General features: G+C 42.5%; 1 protein-coding gene across 6 annotated transcripts in view; it reads right to left on the bottom strand.

Annotated features, from left to right (window-relative positions):
- Positions 1-24,183, bottom strand: part of LOC124123518 (spectrin beta chain, non-erythrocytic 5-like) — a 151,931-nt gene that overhangs the window by 6,196 nt on the left and 121,552 nt on the right. For 2 of the 6 annotated variants that reach the window (XM_046486682.2, XM_046486691.2), the window contains exons 50-81: positions 22,875-23,030; positions 22,184-22,375; positions 21,664-21,750; positions 20,763-20,881; positions 20,233-20,461; positions 19,676-19,797; positions 19,464-19,524; positions 19,072-19,173; positions 18,327-18,593; positions 17,538-17,801; positions 16,569-16,715; positions 15,839-15,976; positions 15,240-15,365; positions 14,995-15,125; positions 14,397-14,583; positions 12,719-12,919; positions 12,498-12,593; positions 12,092-12,226; positions 11,564-11,746; positions 11,260-11,451; positions 10,598-10,753; positions 9,972-10,189; positions 8,969-9,158; positions 8,756-8,854; positions 8,239-8,421; positions 7,741-7,863; positions 6,295-6,306; positions 3,983-4,071; positions 2,149-2,855; positions 1,830-2,018; positions 1,100-1,111; positions 628-702 (exon numbers count right to left, since the gene is read on the bottom strand). In XM_046486682.2, the coding sequence (XP_046342638.2) occupies positions 628-702; positions 1,100-1,111; positions 1,830-2,018; positions 2,149-2,855; positions 3,983-4,071; positions 6,295-6,306; positions 7,741-7,863; positions 8,239-8,421; positions 8,756-8,854; positions 8,969-9,158; positions 9,972-10,189; positions 10,598-10,753; positions 11,260-11,451; positions 11,564-11,746; positions 12,092-12,226; positions 12,498-12,593; positions 12,719-12,919; positions 14,397-14,583; positions 14,995-15,125; positions 15,240-15,365; positions 15,839-15,976; positions 16,569-16,715; positions 17,538-17,801; positions 18,327-18,593; positions 19,072-19,173; positions 19,464-19,524; positions 19,676-19,797; positions 20,233-20,461; positions 20,763-20,881; positions 21,664-21,750; positions 22,184-22,375; positions 22,875-23,030 (5,188 nt within the window). The remainder of the gene's footprint in view (positions 1-627; positions 703-1,099; positions 1,112-1,829; positions 2,019-2,148; positions 2,856-3,982; positions 4,072-6,294; positions 6,307-7,740; positions 7,864-8,238; positions 8,422-8,755; positions 8,855-8,968; positions 9,159-9,971; positions 10,190-10,597; positions 10,754-11,259; positions 11,452-11,563; positions 11,747-12,091; positions 12,227-12,497; positions 12,594-12,718; positions 12,920-14,396; positions 14,584-14,994; positions 15,126-15,239; positions 15,366-15,838; positions 15,977-16,568; positions 16,716-17,537; positions 17,802-18,326; positions 18,594-19,071; positions 19,174-19,463; positions 19,525-19,675; positions 19,798-20,232; positions 20,462-20,762; positions 20,882-21,663; positions 21,751-22,183; positions 22,376-22,874; positions 23,031-24,183) is intronic. The other 4 variants (XM_046486718.2, XM_046486709.2, XM_046486699.2 and 1 more) reach the window with 4 other exon arrangements.

Below are 24,183 nucleotides of genomic sequence, written 5' to 3'. Positions count from 1 at the left end.
GCAGTCAGTATTTAGAAAACATGACATAAGCCTCTGCCAATAAGCATGGTCCATCTGAGTTGAAATAAAACAAAATAAAAACAAGCAACACATAGAACTAGGTATCACTGTGAGAAGGTCCTGGTGGATTGTGTATACAAGCAGAGGGGATCACTGGGCCAATCAGCCTAAATGGGACAATAAAACTTAAAAGCACAACTCAACAAATCACTTTTTGTCAAAAACACCAACCACTGCAACAGCATGCAAACAAACAAGTGAAGAATAGGGATGTGGTATTTAGACTTGTACTGAGAACATCAGTGAAATCCTTAACAAGGATGAACCAAGTGGTTTCTACCTAGCCCACAGCCACAACGGTAGGGGGTGATGATGGTGTTTGGAGGGAGGTGAGGGCAACATAGAAGGTGGTGTTGTCATGTGATAGGTCATGTGATGTGTCATGTGATCTGGCAGCACACATGAAAACAAAGACGTAGAAAGCTGTTGCCAGTTGCTGTGTTAGGAAAGAACAGGAGACTGAATGACCCCTCCCAGTGTCTAAGTCTAGTGCCCAACGTCACATAGCAAGCCAAACTCAGCATCCATAATGCCCGAACGCATGTATGCAACAAATAATTGTTTCACCTTGTTCACTATTCTCATCCATTTCTGTAGCACTTATATGTGTAATTTCCAGAGAGTCAAACATTGGGGGCTCCTCTGGAATGTGGAACAAAGGGAAGTAGTTCATTGGAAAACAGCACCAATAGCTGCCTTACCATCCAATAGAAAACTCGGAATGACATTTTGCAACAATGCTATTTGGGCTAACATTTCTATCAGTTATTATTAGTTACTGACAGAAGTGACAACAAATGTTAAGTGTCATATTCTAATACTACACTTTATGACAACGCCGTTTCACTTAGAATTAGTCTATTACAATAGTACAACTAATTTCAATAAGTTTAAATATCTAAGACTTGAAACTAAAAATTGAGATCTTAAACACTTCTAAAAATGAGTTGAAGAGACTATAAGTTCAGAGTTATTTGTGCCTGAGGAAAACAAACACTGTGATTTATTAATGAGAACACTAAATTACGGGTACACTCACTAGGGGGCAGGCCTGAAAACATAAGGTGTCATCAAAGTAACAATATGTATCATGGAAGTAGTATTCACTATCAATATATGATGAGTGAGCTCAATAGCCTCATCTCTACAACCTGAAATATATTCAGTATCAGTCATTGTGTAATATGTCATACAGAACTTATGGCACAAAAAGGCACAATTCATCAGTAATATATTCTCTCCTTAACAGCAATATCAGCAAAATATACAATTCAATAACACCAAAGTTTATGTACATATTGTCATCTAACAGCCCTTAATATTATCTGTGAACCCTTTAACCCTCAGCAGCTTCTTTCTTAACAACCATGTGTCCCATATCTCAAACATCAATACATGATTTCAATTAGAACTTTCAACCCTCGACATCTGCTTCCCTAACAACTATGTGTACCACATCTCAAACATCAATACATAATCTCGATTAGAACCGTTCAACCCTCGGCAACTGCTTCCCTAACAACTAGATGTACCATATTTCAAACATCAATACATAATCTCGATTAGAACCGTTCAACCCTCGACATCTGCTTCCCTAACAACTATGTGTACCACATCTCAAACATCAATACATAATCTCGATTAGAACCGTTCAACTCTGAGCAACTGCTTTCCTAACAACTATGTGTACCACATCTCAAACATCAATACATATTCTCAATTAGAACTGTTCAACCCTCGGCAACTGCTTCCCTAACAAAAGTCAGTACCTGCATAATGTGAGATCTTGCCCAACCATGAGGTCATCTCCTCCGTGCTGGTCGTCTCAAGCAGGAACTCGGAGCCGTCATGGAGGTGCAGACGCAACACGTTCTTCTTCTTGGTGTAGTCGGCGGCAACCTCACACTCTGCCTTGTGGATGTTCAGGGGAGGAGCTGCTGCCTGGCTCTCACTATAGGCTGGAGACCAACACAGGCAGTCAGTGAGTGCAATATCAAAGCTTTACAAAGATACATTTCAACACGATTATACTTTAAAATGAAGGAAACCAAAAGTAATGGTCTAAGACATTTGTCAACACAATCCTACCTTCCTTATCCTTGAAGAAACACAACAGCTGTCCAAATAGCACCGTGTAAAAGTTTTTCCATGACCTAATTGTTGCCTTTTTCCCTCCACTCTGCAGCTCCTGCTTTCGGTCCAAGTAGCCTTCCAGCTCTGCCGGGGGCAGGTCAGCTGGGAGCTTGTACTTATCCTTAAAGCTTCGTGTCCGCCGCCGGATGTTGAAACTAGGAGTTCTCTTTGACTTCCTCTCATCCTTCACCTGCTCAGGCCTCTTCTGCTTGGGACTGAGAGGAGGGGACATCGTGAGGGCCTCCTTCTTGGTGAATGTGGGTGAGGACGGAGCCTCTCCTTCCGCCTCTTCCGAGTGATGCTCCGAGTTACGCCGCATGGCCTCAGGGGGAGGAGCCATGGGCAGACTCGGTGCACTCACCTCGTCACCACCATCTGCTTCATCCTGGCAGACACGGTTCAATGCATCATTCAGTTTCTGTTCCAAGTTGTCGCTGCCATGATCTGAATCAATGGATGTTGAGAACTTGGGTGTCTCTCCCTGCTTAAACTCCATTGCCTTCTGTAGAGACACTGGAGACAGGGGTTGATCACCTCTCTGTTTGAAGCTGATAGCACGACGCACATCATTTCTTTTAACATTGTCTGGTTTTGTCACATTTTTGATGCTCTGAGACCGACCAATGAGATTCTTTACAGTTGATCTATCCAGCTTTTCGTCCCTAGTAATACAAAAGTAAATTTATAACAAGTGCAAAAATATTATCAACAAAAGTATCACATCAAAAGTGGATCAGGGGGTCAAGTTAATACTCTATGCTTTGATACAAAGAGGTAGGTGAAAATATTTGCCTTCATCCATTCATAATCAGTTCCACTTCACAAGGCGATCGTAGCACTAAGGTCATGCTTTAATACTAAGATCGCTGTGTACCTGGTGTTACCACTTCATCTACTATAACCAGTACTTGACCCCATCTACAGCATACACGGGACAGGGTCAAGTTGGGACCGCCTCTTGTGGTCTCGTGGTAGAGCATCCGCCCACAGAGCAGAAGGTCAGGGGTTCGATACAAGGCAGTGACATAATGTTACCCTGTTGCGCGCTGATAAAGGTGATAAAACAAGGACTGGTCGGTTCAGAGTCAGTATACTGTGTCTGAGTGGGGTATTCATGTTTAACCGTGTGAGTGAGTGAGTGAGTGAGTGAGTGAGTGAGTGAGTGAGTGAGTGAGTTGGGTTTAAAGCCGCTCTATACAATATTCCAGTAATATCACTGCATGTCAGTTTAATGAGGGGGGAGGTATTCATGTTTAACTGTGTGAGTGAGTGAGTGAGTGAGTGAGTGAGTGAGTTGGGTTTAAAGCCGCTCTATACAATATTCCAGTAATATCACCGCATGTCAGTTTAATGAGGGGGGAAAGCCTGAAGTGATGCAGGTCTTAGACGTTTACCACTTCAGTGAAACCCACGTGAATGGGTATGGTGCTGACAAACCTATAAACATAAGGGACGCCATTTTACACTGTAAATTGCAACACCTTAGTCGAGACAGCACCATTAAACAACATCAACTATCATCAAATGTGATTTGGTTTGTTGTTTTACGCCGCACTCCGCGATAGTCCAGCTATATGACGGCAGTCTGTAAATAATCGAGTCTGGATCAGACAATCCAGTGATTGATATTATGAGCATCTAGCCAAGCAATTGGGATCAATGACATGCTTCAACCAAGTCAGCGAGCCTGACCGCCCGATCCCATTAGTCGCCTCTTACGGCAAGCACAGTCACCTTTTACGGCAAGCATGGGTTGCTGAAGACCTCATCAAATGTGAAGTCAACTTACTTTCCATCATCGTCTTCATCTTCATCTTCGCGCTGGCGACGCAGCAACACTTCCCGATTACGTCTCTGTTCTTCTTCCCGTCGTCGCTCCTGAAGTAGGACATAGATATTGTCTCAGTTCAAGTCACAACACACAGAACCACCACTCCACCTCACACATTCAACAAAGCAAAAAACACACAAGAAACATTTATGAAATACTTTACAATCATTAATCCAAGTTATGATTTACAGGAGTAAATGTGTATCAAAAGTTATAGTTTTCAGGTTCTGTTGCTGTATTCTAACATCACATCATAACAGCATATTAATCACATCATAGATGGTGATTCCACACAACATACCTACCTGCAAACATAATTCTTCAAAATATATGCCTCTATTCCATCATAAAATAATTCAGAACTTGTTAAACATTTCCATGTTACTGTTATTTCTTTTCATATACCAAAAAATCATGTCGTCTCTGTCACCAAAATTAAATCAAAACTTTTACCTCTGTATTGTTAGTTTCCATGGTAACTCCATTACCAGGAGATGACAAACAAAATTAATTTCAAAGCAAGCTCTAGTTGCACATAGAAGCAAAAGACCAAAAATATTGAAATGAAAGAATGAAACAAATCTAGAATGAATCACACCACATGACATGGACAAAGTGATCATGTGACTGACAAAACAAATTTCACCTGTGATAAAGGAGGTCAAGAAAAAAGATGAGACTTTAAGCAAAGTGAACTATCAAACAATCATTTTTGCAATTGAGCATGAACACACACAAATTAGCACACAATAATTACAAGAAGGAAAAAACATCTCGTGAAGAACCCCTCCCCCTGCCCCATGTGAACAAACTGACTATTAATGTCTGTGTCATATGTGCTGCATAAACATCACATGCCTACACAGAAGCTGGTAGCATCTCTTATGTACACATGTGTTAACAAATATTAGGATAGATATATCCATTATTTAACAATTAAAAGATTAATGATTATTAATCCCCTTGACATACTGCAAAAAAACTGATTGAATAACAATAAACTTCATCTATGGGATGATGGAAAACAACCCTGATACAGAACATGGCGGAACTATAGAAAATAATATGGGTATATTTTGTGAAATATATAACAAGCATTTTACACGACAGAAAACGATCACTTATAGGCAACAGATGGAAATAACACCACCATCTCTTAACCTACATTGTAACTGGATATGCAGGACAGGTTCTGCTGGGTGAGAGAATTGGTGCTAGAAGTACCCAGCAACAAAATCGTTTAACTGGGCCTACATCAGCCACTGGTTAAAAGTACGAGAGTCAACCCCTTACATTAATCCTCCTCCAGTGAAAGCTGGTCTTCCTATGCAGTCAGTGTTCAATGTATGTATATTCCATTGTGGCCAACAAATCCCGTATGTTAGGATACCTCTAACCACATCCTGAGTAGCCAGGCATGGATGCCTTAGAACATTAATGTACAAACGTGTGTCTCACATATCAGTTCAAATACATCTGCTTCCATTAGAAATGCTGTGGAAAACTTGTTTTGTTGTTTATTACTGCACTCAGCAATATTCCAGCTTTAAAGCAGTGGCCTATAAATAATCTAGTCCAGACTAGTGATTGATATTGTATGCAACGGTCAACACCAACGGGGCACTAGGACACGCAATCAGTCAAGTTACCGAGCCTCATACCTGATCCATTTGGTTGTCTCTTACGACCAGCATAGGTTGCTTGGGACCAATTTTAACCCGGAATCCCCACAGGGAACCTGGTATGTATTATCATAGATGATTCTTACTTATCACAAGCCTCACAGAATAACTGCATCACTTTTCAGCCATGGACAGTGAATTTGATTTTATGCCATTCATAGCAATCATCCAGCCCTTATCTCGACTTGTACCCATGTTCAGAATTAAATCATTCAGCATGAGAAGACAGAGCATTAAACCACTGGATGCTTCACCAAATGTACTTGAGCTGCCTTGGCTGGCTCCATACATACCAAACCAGCAAGTGACATGTTTATGTACCACTTGACAGGTATCATTCAGCCTGACAGAAAAGTTACCAGCCAGGGCAGGTGGGAAGGCAGTTATTTCGGAGACTGCAGGTATCATTCCCATCTGTTTTCTAGAGTGATCATTTTTCACGTGTTCCCCCTGACCACCCACTGTCTGTAGACGTGAACATATAGACACCCCAAAGAGGAGAGAATTAAACGGGAGGCATGCAGTTAGTGAGACACATAGGAACGAGCATATACTACCAATCAACATTAGCACGTCAAAATAACATACAGCTCTCTGTGTCTGCAAAAGAAAGGGTCACCATCATGTCTTAGGCATGACCATTGCCCATACAAGCACTGACATGCATAGTTACACAATACATCATACAGTCATAGCCAATCATGCCCCAATCCATGAACAATAGGGCGGGGACGATACACCAACTGTGAGACCTTACACGTATCATGATACCTTGTTCACGATCCGCTACGTATCACGATACTTGCATGTGCTCTTATCTGTGGTGCGTAGCCATCTTTTTCAGAGACAGGATGGCCACACTGGCACACTGACTATTTTTTAAGCTGGCAGTGTCAAGTATTTTTAGAATGGATGAAAATATTTGTTTTCACTACTAATTTTCACTACTCATATTTGGTGTAATAGTTATTAAAGCAAACATTTAAGGTAAGAATCAGGATTTTCTCGAATGCAGCTGTGATTAAAGTTAAAAATCACGACCCACCGATGCATCAGTGTATTGTCCCGCTACTAATGAACAGACAGGTTAGTCCTTTATTTACTGAGTGAGTGAGTGGGTCGAGTTTGCTGTACTTTCCAGCAGTATAACTGCAAGGTGTACCTGCATGGTGCTGGCGTGATGAACAACGCTTTAACCACAAGAACAGTACAACTCTGGTGCGACTCGGCGCACCCCATCCCAGTGTTAATCAGTGCATGCCTCACATAGGAACAATTACAACAAATTTCTTCTATGTATTTTCGCGACACATTTATAACATGCAACACAATGAGAAAGACACGTTAGACTCTTAATCCTGTCCTTGACTTTATACAAGAAGTGACAGAAATGGGCAGATTAGTGGAAGAGTGCATCAACTCTCTACATGTGCTGGTGCTGTAATGGCCGACTATGTTAGGAGAATCTACCATCACCTAGTTAGTACAAAATATCTACATCCAATAATACATAGGCTCAACCATCATAATCCTTGGTTGCGTTTTACAGAGTTTCAACGTCAGATACTAACAGAAGGGAAGTTAGTGTGCAGGGGTTGTCTAGGTAATGGGGTTTGTAAAATAAGCTACTGTAAAAGCTGAAAAGGCCCTCCCCAGTGGAACCCATTGATATTCTCTCACTAGGAAAAAAGACATTCCCTTTCCCAAAAGCTTGCTGTATGAAAATAAAGAAGCAAGCCCCTCCACTACATATAAAGCTACTAATGACGTCATGTAGCATTATTTTAAACAAAAAAAGACATTTCACAATCATTAAACTTTCAGAATTTCTCTCAAATTTACAAAGTTGGATCTAAAAATAATTTACTGACTGAATATACATTTGGAGAAGGCACAGAAATATTTCCCTGAAGATTACCAATTTAGAGTGCCTTTCCCAGCCTTGACCTTATCAGTACCCTTCATGTATCAAGACCAGATCATGAATCTGTCCTGGTTCAGCCTGAATCTCCAAAGACCTTGACCTCCACTGACCTCAAGTATCCTGTCCTGCTCTTTCCGGCGGAGTTCATCGAGCCTGTCCTTCTCTCTGCGAGCCTCATCAGCCACCATCAGCTGCTGTTCCATCAGCCTCTGTTTGGCAAATGCTTTCTCAATCTGTAAGCAGACAATGAGGTAAGTTGTGGCAAATTATAGTCAAAGCCAGCTCTTAATTACTATGCATCATAATCAATATTATCCTAAACTAGAAGGATTATATCTGCATTTGATTTACTTGATGTCACAACATCACATCTCTATTAATCTTCTCAAATTAAGAGAATGCCGGAGCTACTTAACATTCCTTGTACTGAATCAGCCGGATCAATCGTAAACAATTGGTGACACGACCTTCAGCAGAAAATAGAGTGAGTGTTGCTTGATGCCATAGCCAGCCCTATCACAACAGCCTGTGAATAATAAGAGTCTGATCCAGGCAGCAAGAAGTTTGTGTATGTTGTGGGTGCGTGCAGGAAAGTCTACGGTCGTCACCTCAGTGCCACGCATCAGAGCCATGAACTTCTCCTCCTGGGCGTCGACAGTCTTCTCGAAGTCTGCATGGCGTCTCAGGAGCTCCTCCACTGCTGGTATGGAGCTACCATAGTTCTTCTCCCGCAGCAGTGGTTCCCGCAGGTTCATCCAGGCGTCCAGCTGCTCCATCTCGTGGCGAAGACGCTGCAGATACATTCAACCAATCAGCATCGGGCTACTACATTTTTTGTTGAACTGCTTTTTTTCCATAATAGCTACCTAGATTACAAAGCTGCTGCCAAGATCAAGCCCCTGAGATCTACTTCGGGGTTTAGGGAGGAATAACATTATTCAGAACTTATTACACACAACGACTAGAAAGAAGTACTCTCAGTAGCTGCTTAGTGAACTGGATTTTATCCATCTCATCAGGTTAGGAAGAACTTGTAATGGTCACTTACTTTAGAAAACTGCATGCTGCAAGGTGGGCAGTTACAATAGAAAGCAAATCACAACATAGGTTGCACAGGACACATACCTGAGCTTCCAGGTTTTGCTCATGCAACAGCTGCCTGTGTTCAAGGGTACGCATCAAACCGTCATGAGATTCTTTCAACTGATTGATCTTCTCTTGGATCTGAAAACATCATGGAAACATCAACCATTCGATTCATGACAGAATTATTACCAGCTTACCAGGACAGAGGTAACCTTTTCTAAGAGCAACTTGGTACTACAATCAACCACATACCTCATCAGACAAGAAGTGTCCTTTTCCAATGAGATGTTTGCCCGTCTGCTCGAACTTGACGAAGGCTTCCTCCTGACTGTCCACCTCGGCCTTGTGCTCCTTGTAGCGGGCCACCATGGCCTCAGCGGATGGCAGGTCCCGTGCCAGCTCGTCCGCAGTGAGGATGGCCATCATCTCGCTGATCCAGGCCCTGTGAAGATTAGTGAGTGAATGAGTGAGTATGGTTTTACGCCACTTTAACTAACCAATATTCCAGCAATATCACGGCAGGGGAGACCAGAAATGGGCTTCACACAATGTACCCATGTGGGAAATCGGACCTGGGTCTTCAGCATGATAATGAACGCCCTAACCACAAGGCTAACCCACCAGCCCCCTGTGAAGAGTAACAAGGTTAAAACTGATCAACTTCATACTGACGGACAGTCAATGGACACAACTCACTTCAACAAGACTAACATCTAAACATAACCATAATGTTTTTGTCACACTTGACATACTTCACAAGAGAGAGATCATTCTGCTACATGTAAACAATCTAGTCTCGATAAGAGGTGGGCTAAAATGGGGTTTGACATCATGTTTAAGAGTAGTGAACTTATATGGTGATGTGTGTTCCTGTGGCTGCTTGGACCAGTCCCGGACTGATGCTGTTTTATAATGCTTGCCGACTGAGATACCATGCTGTAGTTCTTCATGGATACCCTACTAGACACAGTATACTGACCTATCCCCTTAATACATAGTGCCAGACAGGGAAGTAACAAGTACCATCTTTTAAAGATGCTTGGTTTGAAGCGTCGGGGTATTGATTCACCGACATTCCTCTCACAGTCTCTACTAGACAAACCAGAATTTGAACATGATGAAATCATGAGCAATGCTCCAATCAGTCTGGTGATACAGTATCAGTAAGGTCAGAGATTGCAATGCCTAGTGGGGCTAGTGGCGACCAAGCCCCAGACTCCCCTGGGGTACTGACAGTACAGGTACTGATACTCACGTGAGTTCCCTGTAGTCGTTGAAGTACATCTGCAGCTGTTGAGCCTGCTGCAGCTTCTCCTTCCTCAGGGTCGACTTCTCCACCAGGTAGTTCCAGGCCTGAACCATCTCCTCATGCTTGGCAGCAACATGCTCCTGTGCATCAGGGTAATGCGCAAGAAGGTTCTCGGCCTCCTTCGTAATCGTCTCCACTTGCTCACTAATGGCGGCCAAGTCTCTCTGTATATAAAGATTTTGTGGTCAGACGATGGATGAGGCAAAAAGCATCCTCAATGTTTCTTTCTACTGGGGTGAACTATTCAATTTGCTTAGACTATTTCTTCAACCATAACTCTCAGTTTTCAATGCCTATAGTATCAGTAAAAATATTTGAAAGGAGGGGACCGATTTGTAGATTAAGAATTTATCCACCACCAAGTAAACATCTGCATCATGGCTGTACAAGCAGGATGGCAGCAATATGGGCTTCACATCGTTGTCCCTTAGGGGAATGAAACCCCAGGTAGGTGTGGTTAGCAAACACCAAGACCACAGGGCTACCCAACACATCCGGAATCAGAACACTATAGAAACAAACACAGACTGGTCTCTTGGTTCATCAGAGAAGGGCTGTATTTCTTGACTCACCTCCAGACCATCATGGCGACTTAGAAGAGCCTGGACACTCTCAAGGTCATGGCCGTAGTCGTCACTGCTGACCACGGTGTCCTTCTCCTGTATCCACTCCAGCGTGTCGTCAGCATCGCGACCGTACATGTGCACCTCCTTCGCTCCACTAAGGGCCTGGGGACATCACAAAATACAGAGTCAGGATGGGCATGACAATGATGTCTTATTTCAAACGTGAAACTGTTAAGTCAACAAGATCTTAATACACTCCCTAAATGAATGGATCACATCACATCTATGCCGATTTTAATACTTGCAGGATGCCCCGACCTCTAACAAGACTTAAATTCTACCAGCAGTTTGGATACCCTAACATTAGACATGCCAAAACAGGCCAGCAGGCTAGTGCCAGAAAATTTATCTTCATAAAATAAAATGTTATATATCAATCCAACAAGAGCATACTTTCTCTTCAAAATGAATCAAGTACAAACACCTGTGGTATTTAACCCTCATTACGTAATGTGTTGACCATCAGCAATGAATATCTCTATAAAGCTCTTTGAGAAGGTGGGGTCAGGATCTTGGACCCTACTGCAGCAGTATATCAAGGCTTCACGGTGTAGAATTTGGAACAAGCCAGAAAAAGATTTGTGATCTGACACCCCATGGTGACTAACCTCCCTCCGGGCGTCAGCAAGGTCTTTCAGATCGGACCAGATTTGCCGGATTTCCTCCACCCGTGCCTTGATCTTGTCCGACTCGAAATGATTGCTTGATATCATGTTCTGTGCCATTGCTATTACTGAGTTGATCCGTTCCTCATTTGATGTCAGTTCATGTACAAAGTCCTCAAACCGTTGTTGCAATACCTTAAAAACAGAATATTCATGGTCATCATCACATGTATATACCTAGTGTCTTTAATGTATACGATGCATATCCACCCAAAAGGATGTAATTGCTTTAGAAGATCCCACCAACCTCGATATGTTCAAGGTCCTGGCCATAGTCCTCAGACGCTGCAACCACACACTTGTCTGAGATCCAGCTGGACACCTCGTTGGCCTCGTGGTAGAACTCAAACAGCTTCTTGCTGTCGATGAGCTTGGCCCGTCTCTGATTGACAAGGTCCTGGAGGCGGCTATGCTGCTGTTCGATATCCGACTGGAGACGAAAGTGTTTCAGATTACAAAGGGCAAATATATCTAATGGCTTTGGAAACAGGTTTAGCAACTAGTCCGAAGCCAGAGTCAAGAAAATATCTGTTTGGTCTTGTAAGCTCAGCTGGTAATGGTCTACTGATTACATCAAAATCTATAGAAAATGATGTTTATAGTCAAGTTTGGGCTAGTAGACTCAATGTTTTTTAACAGTCTGTTATTGTAGGATACTATAGTCAGAAAGTACTTTCAATATCTCAAAGTTGAAATTACTACATTCATAAGGTGGTGGTGGGTTTATACTCTGTTACCATGTTGCCCTGAGGTGCCACCTGGACACTTTACTCACTTGTTTCTTCTTTATGTTGGCACTATCATAGTGTTCCTTCTCTGTGATTGTGCGACTAAGGGCAGACAACTCTCCAATACTGTTGCTGAAGTTGTCAATGTCTCTCTCCAAGGCATCTAGTTTCTTCATCAATGCCTTGAAAAGATATTATTTACAGAATAATATATACTGTAATGTATTGTATATAAAGCATTATCATTCTTACAATAAAATGATTAAAAAACCAATAACATTAACATTTGTATACTGATGTCTCCTCATCATCTGGATATCTAAACTCTTTGTACAAAACTTCAAAGTGTTATTCAGGTAATTATTCTAGACAGGCCTGGCCTAGCCAGGTATGGAGCCCTAGCCATACTGAAGGATGCTAACACAATGCTATGAACACAGACACCACACCAACCTGAACTTGGTCTCCGTCGCGGCCTAGATCAGAACTGGTCAACTGTGGCAGCTTCTCATTCATCCACGCCTCAGCTTCAGCAACTTCAGTGTAAAACTGTAAACAGAAAGATTGAAAAACATCATATTACTGCCATCGGATCAGATTCTCCCGATCACTGTAAATATTCGGCTGCATGAGCTAGTACACTCAGATTGCACAATGCAAGAAGCAGTCCTCACCTTCTGTGCCTCCAGTGCTTCCTGCAACTTGAGTTTCCTGGTTGTAGTAGTCTTCTTGAGCCGCTGCAGCTGGCCATGCAAGTCGTCGAGACGAGACTGGATATCCTGGGAGGCAAAGTGCCGGCTGCGAACCATCAACTGGGCTGCGTTGGCCACAGACTCGATGAGAGGTTCATGAGCCACTATCTCGGACTCCAAGGTCTGGGAAACAGAAGATAATCACAGTGACATCACTGGTAGACAGCAGACTAAAGTACTGTTATCAACACAACTTGTGCCACTTCCCTGAAAACTGCACCTAGTGTCCCCTTCGACTTGCAGTACTCGTCTGAATGATTACAGGACACCAATGAGTCCACCATCATAACATCTTTTTTTAGTAGCTAACATCTACAGTAATGTGCCAGCAAGTAAAGATCGGAATCATAATCCTCTGAGTAAAGATTAATTTTCTAAAGATTCAAATGATGGTTATGATAAAACACCAATAAAAAGGATTCTGTAATCTTGGTGAGACATCCTACATCTAATCATCCGAACTAGATTAGGTGCTGATTAGTCAGTTTGTATCTGAGATCAGATAAATATGAGATTTACGAAATAATTCCTTCACAAGCTCTTATTATATATTCATTATTTTGCTGAGAAAAGCTGTTTCGTGAGTGAGTGAGTGAGTGAGTGATTGAGTGAGTGAGTGAGTGAGTGATTAAATCCAGCGACAGAAACTAAAATTTTAGTCCTCTAGTCCTTATAATGACAACACATAGCAAAACCATTAAAAATGGCAAATTTCTACTTGCCCCTATAATACCTTAACTAGTGGGCAGTTTGGCAAGGACTGTAGTGCCAATTTCCAACTCTGGTACCATTATTGCTTAATGCATCAACAATCTTGCAGCTATTCTCAGTGAGCATTTTCCTGTGTGATATGTCATACATCATAGCTAGGGCATGCCATTTCAAAGGATCCGGTGACCAACACATTATCAGTGAACAACATCCGAACACCATGCAGTGTATCACTGTGGATGATGACTGCCATTTAAATACATTTCTGGCACAAACACACAGAGAGAAACTTGCAATTTGTGATATCATTCATATTCTCTATTTCACATGTGAAATCAAAACCATTTATTGTGAACTGGTGGAATTATCCCTGGTTTGCTCTCAACAACAACAAAGTTGGCTAAAACGTTTTCACCATACTTCCCGAATTGTTAACTTCATAAAAGCAATGAAAAGACAGTTATAAGTCATGTAATTACTTGAAGGAATTCATCAATCATCCTCTTACTTTCTTTACAAACACAATTCAATCTGATATGATCTGTTAAACAAATGTTAGTTAAGAAGTTAGTTTAATATTATGGAGGTATAAACATAGAAAATTCTGTGAATACTGTGTAAATTCGCGTAGCGAAATTACGCAAAGTGTGCACATCGGTTTTTAGAAGTCAAATCTTACAATAAAAAATGTCTACAATAATGGCTTCACAGACTGCTGATTAATTCATTAACACAAAATAGTATAAAGCAGACAATAGTACGAAATCAGTCACACCGTTCAGTGCAATAATGAGCCAATCAGGAAACAGTATTTTCATTTCTTTGTTTTATGGAAACAAAGGCAAAAGACCTCCCAACTTGTCACAAGCAGATCCAACTAAAGGTCTACCTGATGTTTCTTCATGAGATTCTGAACTTCCGACAAGGAATGCCCCAGATCAGTAGACTCTGCTGTTGGTCGTTTCTCTTGTATCCATGACAACTCATCCTCCACGTCCCGGAAGAACTGGTACATTCTTAGTGCCTCTTCCAGATTGTCTCGTCGGATGTGGCATGGCTCTGATAATGAGTTGTACCTGTAGGAGAGAAGTGACTGGTTAACAAATGCCACTCTCCAACTTTTGCAAACATTTTAATCCTTTTATTATTTTCTTCTACATAACAATCCTTGAGATGAATATGATTGACATACATGCCTCTCGGAGACCACGCATGCCCCGACATACAATACACATACAATACACAGACCACTCTCTTGGGAGACCTCAGATGACCTACAGGTACCCACTACACACAGACCTCTTGGGAGACCTCAGATGACCTACAGGTACCCACTATGCACAGACCTCTTGGGAGACCTCAGATGACCTACCGGTACTCACTACACACAGACCTCTTGGGAGACCTCAGATGACCTACAGGTACCCACTACACACAGACCTCTTGGGAGACCTCAGATGACCTACAGGTAAACACTATACACTGACCTCTCAGAGACTTCACGTGCCCTTGCTTGCAGCTCCTTGTTGAGGAAATGTCGTGACTCCTTGAACACCTGGGCAGCGTCCAGCACGTCCTGCACTTTCTCCTGGTGCGTCAAGATGTCCTGCTCCAGTTGCTGCAACACCACCACAACGCCTCAGCATAAAAAAACAGCACAACTGCTCAGAAATGAGGCTTGTAAGTAAGATCACCATGAAAACCAGTAAAGGTTCTGATACTTGGCTCTTACCTGGTGTTTCTTGAGCAGTGCGTTGACAGATGTGAGGTCCTTGCCATGGTCTTCAGACTCCAGCTGGTTCTCCACCTCGTCCATCCACGTGTTGAGGTCGTCCGCCACACGGTTGAACAGCATAGCCTAACAGTTGCACAGTGCAATGTTGCATTACTAATGCTAAACATTCTAAATAACATATCAACATGTCTCTGGAAATACCTTTTTAACCTCTGTGGGGCTACACAGCATTTTTCATGTTTGCTACCCAGGGTATTTTCTGAGCACGATGGAAAAATCTCAACTCCAATCCTGATCAAGGTTTAACTGGTGTCAATGGCATCAGTAGGTTGTCAGACAGGTAAAGTATAATGTTATTCCATACTATCTACATGACTGAATAACACAGAACCAATGGACATGTAACTTTGGCATTTATAGAATACAAATCATGTTCAGCCACATTACATTTGTTATGTCTGGGATTCCCTATTCACATGAAATATATCCAGGTAAAGAACAACCGTTTGAAATTTTAAACATTTATCCCTTTTTTCACCCTTCTCCAACTTCATCAAACTGTGAGTATCTATGACAACCGATTGCTGCATCCATACCCGGTAGGCGTCCTGCAAGCGGTCCTTCTTCTCTGTGCTGGCAGCAATGAGTGCTTGCCAGCTGAGTTCCAGTTCCTCCAACCTCTTTCTGATGTCTGGTGTGGCGTAGTGCGAGTCATCTATCAGTCCCTGGCCCTCCTGTACATCAAACAGTTTATGAAGGTTACAACTGACTTGAAGGAGGTGGGACAATACAATTAACACTGACTTGTTCTGTAGTCTCTGTGTGTAACATAAACAATGGGTCTCACATATACATCTTGCCTGCTTTGGGGTGACAAGTCAACACCATAACTACAACGGTAACTATGGCTCCATATCAGAATAAAAAGGCTCATAAGTTCATAATGTGCCTTCTCTTCTGTCTGTCTACACACATTCAAATGCATGAAGATCTTCAATTTTCTATCTCTGCTAGCTATTACCAAAATAACCCGTGAAGATCAGGGTTAGAATAGGTTTTTAGCAACTCATGTTTGCTGTAAAAGGTGACTATGCTTGTTGTAAGAGGCGACTAACAGGATCAGGTGGTCAGGCTCGCTGACTTGGTTGATACATGTAACATATTTCAATTGCATAGATCTAGGCTCATGATGTCAATCACTGGATTGTCTGGTTCGGACTCAATTATTTACAGACCGCCGCCATATAGCTGGAATATTGCTTAGTTTGGCGTAAAAGAGGCGTAAAACCATACTCACTCACTCACTCACACATAGTTCCAACTTACATGCAGAACAGCATCGACTCTGTTTCTGTTAGATGTGAGTTCAGCTTCGAATGCTGTGTGTTTTTGAAGCTTGTTCTGAAGGTTGACCGGGTCACGGTATGACTCGTCCAGGGCAACCTGCAGCTTCTCGTTGATCCAGCCAGAAACCTGGGGAGGGAGACAATCTCATCACAGCACACTAGCATAGACGATGATACAGCTCTCAAGAGTTCTACAGTCGGTCAATCACTCCTGATACATGATGGAGGCCACCCAGACATTATTTCCCAATGTAAGGAATACTACCAGGTAACACTTTGAAATCAATTTTCAAACAGCTGTCTTGAAGAAGTATTTACTCTTTAGTGAGTGCCTTGGAACCCGGATTATCTTGGGCATCAGTTTCACTAATTGCCATGTACGCTCATATGCAATGCCAATGTTCCTGTAAATCCTCTAAAGCTTATACCATCATATAACTACCTATTTACAGTTAAATCTTAAGGGCAACACCAAATGTAAAGATGTCACTACATCATGAACAAAATGGTTCAATTGTGTTAAGTACGTGGTCCTATGCACAGCGCATAGGTCACAAATCAGGTGAAGTTAAGCAACTTCTGCAGTGTGTTCGGCAGCTTGGCTCCTGAGAGTTTCTAGGGTTTCAGTCCTGCTCCACACTGAAGCACATGTAGCACATGTGGTGTCTCCTTGAGCATGGGACTTTGTACGAATTGTGCCTCTGTTCACCCAGCAGTGAATGGGTACCCGGTAGGATGAGGTGGTAATGTGGTTGTTAACCTTCTAGCGCCTAACAGGCAGCTTGGGTTGTAAACTCCCCAGTGAGCTGAGATTGATTGTTTAGCACACATAGAACCATTGACCCAGGTAATAAATGTCTAAGTGATTAGAGTATGCTAATGCATGGAGTACAGCACTATATAAATGGACTATTATTATTATTATTATTATTCCCGCAATAGACTGTACCTCATAGAGATTCCTGAGGAAGAGCTGGTAGTGGCGCGAGTCTTCCAGTTTTCTGCGTCTGGCTGCAGCCAGCTCCCACATGGTGTCCCTGCGTCGGAGGACAGTCTGACAGCGGGACTTGATCTCGTCCTTGGCATAGTGCTGCTGGGCACACAGGTCGGCTGCGAACTGGTTCAGGTCCTCAATGCGGTCCTCCTGGGCCTTCACGGTCTTCTCAAAGCCGTCATGTTTCTTCAGCAGACTTTCTACGCTGTACAGAGTGTGCTGTAATATAACATACACTGTAGATGTTTCCATGTTGACGAGGTATGCCATCAAGACAGCATGAGCTATCAGCAATATTCTAGCCATATATACTACCCCAAAGAAGTCAAAGAACCCTATTACTTTGTTTTGTTTGTTGTTTAATAATGCACTCAGCAATATTCCATATATGTCACAGTGGACTCAACCAGACAAGCCAATGACTTCATGAGCATCGATCCATATAACTGGGACCTGATGACATGCATCAATCAAGTCAGCGAGTCTGGCCATGAAATCCCTGTTGTCGCCTCTTACGACAAGCATAGCCTCCTTTTACGGCAAGCTTTGATCGCTGAAGACCTAGTGTAACCCAATTCTTCACAAGTCAAACATTTAAAGGGAAATTTCATACACATATATGAACAAGAAGAACATATTACTAATATTCCCTTGGCTCATGGTCATCTTATAATGCCTCACCAACAATCATTATACATCAAGAAAGTCAAATATATTAACAAGTTGAACTATGGCAGCACTCACTCCAAGATCTTCATTTGCAAGAAAAGCCTCCTTGGTGCCGAGCCATGTGTCGGCCTGCTCGGCTGTTTCCTTGAAGACCTGGAGGTCGTGGCACTGGGTGAGGAGATGGTTCCGCTTGTCCCACGACCCACTCAGGGCCAGCTTGGTCTTCTCCAACTCCTTCACGGTCTTCTGGATCTCCTCCGAGGCATAGTGCTGGTTATTCACCAGGTTCATCCCACTCTCACGGATAGACGTGAAGTGAGCCTTGCGGCCGTCGATCTCAGCCTGAAGGAACATTTGATGATATACATGCAGGGTTTTGTTTGTAACATGTTTGACTCAAAATAGTTATATGGATTGGGTACAAGTTTATCCCAGCTGTTCAATTTACTCAAATTCATGTTTATTTCCCCTCCAAGCAACATGTTTCATTATAAGATGAGGTGAAACGGAGTTTAACATCGCATCTAAGGTTACTGTACTTACATAGTGACGTGCATGTATGTGTGTGTATGCGCAGCTGCTTGTACTAGTCCGGACTAATGCTGATTTTAAAGCGCAAGCCTACTGAGATACCAAGTCACATTTTAACTTGAATATCCCATTTTTTAAGGCAAGTTTTCTATCTATCTTATTGCCTGACATAACATGATTTCTCCTTTCAACTCATGTGCTGAAATGACCCTCATGATTACACAACTTTCCTGAATCTACAAAAATGTCGTGTTTTAGAACAAACTGCAGGTATCCATGGCGATCCTACCTTCCTTTCATGGTGCATCTGGAGCAGGTTCTCAGCCTCGGTCACGTCTTTAGCGAGGTCTCCGGAGTTCATCCTTGCCATCATTTCATTGGACCACTGGATCTGTGTTTGGGAACATACTCACGAATAAGGTGCAGGGAAAAGAACAAGTTCAGCTGTCAATATGTGTCAGCTCAAACTGATTACTTTCAGATTACCTTTACTGAGCCTGCACAATGTATTATATAAAGACAGGCTTTGCTAAGTGGAATCTTATCTGTCGAGGCTGGTTTGTTGGCATGGCATCATTATCATCACATCATCATCATGTGACTTGTTCTGCAATTTCATTACCAGGTGTAATAAGTCTCGGCTAAGAAAGATTAAAATGTTTTAAGTGTGTTCAAACTCACAAGTTCACGGGCATCAGCCAGGAATTTCTGTAGTCTGTAGGATTCTGCAAGTTTTGATTTTCTGAAAGAAAATAAGTAAACTGTCAAGTTTTTCTTAATATCAACATGGAACAGTGAATTATTCTTTATTCTATGAACTTTGTATATCATCAAGGTATCATGATATACATCACTGATGCTCAATCATATTGAAAGCCTGGCGACCCACTGACCTGGTGTCCGACAGTTCCTCCAGTCTCTCCCAGTTGTCCTCTGCCTCCTGCTTCTTCTCCTCAATGGACTTCACCATGTCCGGGTGCTTCTTACGCAACTTCACAGCCTGGGTTTCAATTTTCTGGAATCGAGATCAATTTGTAACCAATCGAGCAGAACTATCATATGATCATGTCACAATGAACACGTTCTCCTGTATCTGTCCTAACCTATGCTGTTTGTTTCTTTGTTGTTTAATGCTGCACTCAGCAACATTCCATCTATATAACGGAGGTCAGTAAATAATCAAGTCTGGACAAGACAATCCAGTGATTTGAATCATGAGCATCGATCAACACAATTGGGATACAATGACATGCATCAACCAAGTCAGGAAGCCTCACCACCTGATCCCGTCCGGCGCCTCTTACGACAAGCACTGTCGCCATTTTTGGTAAACATGGGTTGCTGAAGACCTATTGTACCCTGGATCTTCACGGGGAGGGACAAGCATGGGTTGCTGAAGACCGATTCTACCCCAAATCTTTACAGGTGGCTAATCTATGCATTAGCTCACCTCCAGCTGGTTCTGCAGCGCGGTCATGTCTCGCTCAATGTCCTCTTGCTTCCTCTGTAGCGCCTGCACGCCGGCCAGATCCTTTCCTACATCCTCCACTGACAGGAGGGAAGCCTTCTCGTTGATACGTTCATTGATGTCGTCGACGTCGCGGTTGAAGGCATGCATCTCCAGGGCAGCTGCCAGTTTCACCTTGTAGCTGTTGAGGTCTCCTTGAAGGTCCTTCCATCTGGGGAAAAAGAGTGAGTGAGTGAGTTGAATCCTGCTTGAAACAATAGTTCAGATATATTACTGTGTGCTATCTTAATGTGGAGCGACACATTTATCGCTATGAAACCCACACACATGAGTATGTGCTGACAGATTCTAACCCTGACCAGTGGATCCTTGCATATCAAAGGGATGCAACTCTTCACAGTGATTTGTGCCAGACAAAGCATCTGAGACCCCTTTCTGGGAGGTAAGTGTAAATTTAGTTGTCAGCCTAATAGAGCAAGAGTTTGAAGTCTCGTCTTGAACTGTTCACTCACTTCTTGTTCATATTATCCCTCCTGTGTTTGACTGCCTTGGTGTCTGTGCGTCCCTGGGACACCAGTCGGTCTGCCAGGTCATTGATGGCCTTGATACGCTTCTCGTCTACAGTAATGCCCTGTAACAAACATCCCATCACACTGATCTTGACTCAAGGTAAGCACAAATCATTGACTACACATTCTAAGCAAAAACACCTTATGCACTACAGACATATCAGTTGAGATTTAACATTCATAACAAGCTGTGTCGACATCAATAATTTCACAGGACTTGCATTCTGACACATTCTTTGGAAATTAAAAATTATGTAAAGAACAGAAACAACATGATTTGAAATTTGCAGTGTGTTGAATATGGAATCAGTGTGTTGAATATGGAATCAGTGCGTTGAATATGGAAGCAGTTTGTTGGATATGAAAGCAGTGTGTTAAATACGAGAGCAGAGTGTTGAATACAGAAGCAGTGAGTTGAATATGGAAGCAGTGTGTTGAATACAGAAGCAGTGTGTTGAATATGGAAGCAGTGTTTTGAATATGGAAGCAGTGTTTTGAATTTGGAAGCAATGTGTCGCATACAGAAGCAGTGTGTTGAATATGGAAGCAGTGTGTTGAATACGGAAGCAGTGTGTTGAATACGGAAGCAGTGTGTGGACTGTGGAAGCAGTGTGTTATATACGGAAGCAGTGTGTGGACTGTGGAAGCAGTGTGTGGAATATGGAAGCAGTGTGTTGAATACGGAAGCAGTGTGTTGAATACGGAAGCAGTATGTGGAATATGGAAGCATTGTGTTGAATATGGAAGCAGTGTGTTGAATATGGTAGCAGTGTGTTGGATATGGAAGCAGTGTGTTGGATATGGAAGCAGTGTGTTGGATATGTGTGGAAGATGGCTGACTTACAGCTGACTCCTGGTTGTTGACCTTCTTCTGTAGCTCCAGGCAGTGCTCGTAGTCACGCCCCATGTTGCCCGCACTCACCAGCGTTTCCTGGGGGAATGTACAGGTATTGTAAGAGATGCTCAGTGATTAGTCCACAACAACACTTGAATAACTACAGAGAAGATGTATTCTGGAGTGAATCCTTTGATTTTTAGCTCAGACAAGATGAGCCTACCATAACTCTTTGCACAAAGAGAAAAAAGAAGATATGAAAAGCTTGACATCTTTCAGCGTGAGTTTTTGAAATAACTCATATTAAAAAAATATTTCAGGACACTACTTTCAAGTCAACCATGACCAGTATTGGTACACTTGTGTGTTGAAGACCAACCAAATCCACAATAAGGAAAATTACATGGATGAAAATTCAAAACAAGTACATTCATTCTTTAATAAATAATATTTCCTTACAATTACAAATGTGTTCTATTTAACTGAAAGAAAAACTATTTGATTTGAATCAGCAGATAACTAGTCTCACCTTTTCTCTGATCCACATTTCCACTTTATCAACCTGCTCATTAAACTCCAGGATGTCCTTGGCCTCGCCAAGACCACGGCCCCTGTTGGTGGAAGCCTGAAGCAGCTCATTCCACTTGGAGGAGAGTGTCTGCAGACACTGCCGGATATCTCCTGATGCCTGGTGCCGCTTCTGCACAAGGAGCTCTCCTTGCTGGGAGGCAGAAACATATTACAGTAAGCATGGGCATGTGGTATAGGTTTGACTACATTTGGTTAGAACCACCATACCACACTGGATAAATACAGCTAACAAACTTCAAAAACAAACTTCCAGCAGAACTTATGTACCTGATGTCTAAACTGGTACAAGTCCAGACTGATGCCGATTTATAGTGTAACCTCACTGAGATACCATGCCACAGTTTAACATGAATACCCCACTCAGACACAGTATACTGACTCCGAGCCGACCATTCCTTGTTTTAGCCCCTTAATGCCGAGTGCCAGACAGGGTAACAACAAGTACCATCTTATAACGTCTTTCGGTATGACGCGGCTGGGGATCGAACCTCGGACCTTCTCCGGGCGGACGCTCTATCACTAGACCACGGAGACGGTCAGTGCTCACAAGGAACTGCAATTAGCAGTAAGAGTAGGACCAATGGCCATTCACATGTTGTCAGTGATTACAATATGTCTTATCTGCATACCTCCTTGATCTTACTGATCCTGTCGGTGTTGGCCACAATTTCAGCCTCGAAAGCCTGGTGTTTCTGTAGTTTCTTCATCTTGTCGTACAGGTCAGTGACGTCCTGGAAGTCGTCCTCATAGGCCACCTTCAGTTTGTCGTCAATCCAGCCTTCAGCCTACCACACATGGGAGGAATTAACATTATGTCTAACACAGATGATAGTTTCTCTTCAGGAGTGAGTGAGTTGGGTTTTATCACCACTTTCAGTAATATCAGGGTGTGTCACACCCTCATGTGGGAGGAAAGCCCAAAGTGATGCAGGTCTGAGACATTTACCATTCTGGTGAAACCCACAAGCACAGGTGCTCTCAAACCAAGGAAATTAATCAGTGCAATTCAAACCCACGATCACTGGTTTCCAGCATATGCCTAAGTGAGGCAACTCTGAACAGCCTACTGCAGCACCATAGCTGACTAAGTCTTCATGAATATCATGTCGTTAGATCTAAATAATTTCAAGTACCAATATAACATTTTCTGCTGATCGAAAATTCTGAAAGTGTGGTCCTTACTAATATCAATTAGGTGTCATATGAAGCACATTCTAGTACATACATTAAGATCCAGCACGCCCTGGTACATACACTAAGATCAAGCATGCCCTAGAACATACATTAAGATAAAGCACACCCTGGTACATACACTAAGATAAAGCACACCCTAGGACACACACTAAGATCAAGCACGCCCTGGTACATATATAAAGATCAAACACATCCTGGTACATACACTAAGTTCAAGCACGCCCTGGTACATATATCAAGATCAAGCACATCCTGGTACATACATTAAGATAAAGCACACGCTGGTACATACACTAAGATCAAGCACGCCCTGGTACTTATATAAAGATCAAGCACATCCTGGCACATACACTAAGATAAAGCATGCCCTGGTACATATATAAAGATCAAGTACACCCAAGTACATACACTAAGATCAAGCATGCCCTGGTACATATATAAAGATCAAGTACACCCAAGTACATACACTAAGATCAAGCACGCCCTGTTACATACATTAAGATAAAGCACACCCTGGTACATACATTAAGATAAAGCGCCCTGGTACATACATTAAGATCATCATTAAGTTCTATAATATCTTCCATTTTGGAGACTACTCCAGTGTGATCACAGCAACAGACTGTGGTCCTGCACTACTTCTACTGATGGGATCTCACAGAAACACCTGATCATGCACACAATAGACCACTGTGTGATGCCCACAATGATGTTGATTCATAACAAATTTATTTGGCCCCTAGG

This window comes from Haliotis rufescens, unplaced genomic scaffold (genome assembly GCF_023055435.1).
Source record: "Haliotis rufescens isolate VD_foot unplaced genomic scaffold, xgHalRufe1.0.p SCAF_3, whole genome shotgun sequence".
Taxonomy (NCBI): Eukaryota; Metazoa; Mollusca; class Gastropoda; order Lepetellida; family Haliotidae; genus Haliotis; species Haliotis rufescens.
Note: the sequence above shows the minus strand (reverse complement) of the source record. Positions and strands in the feature narration are given on the sequence as shown.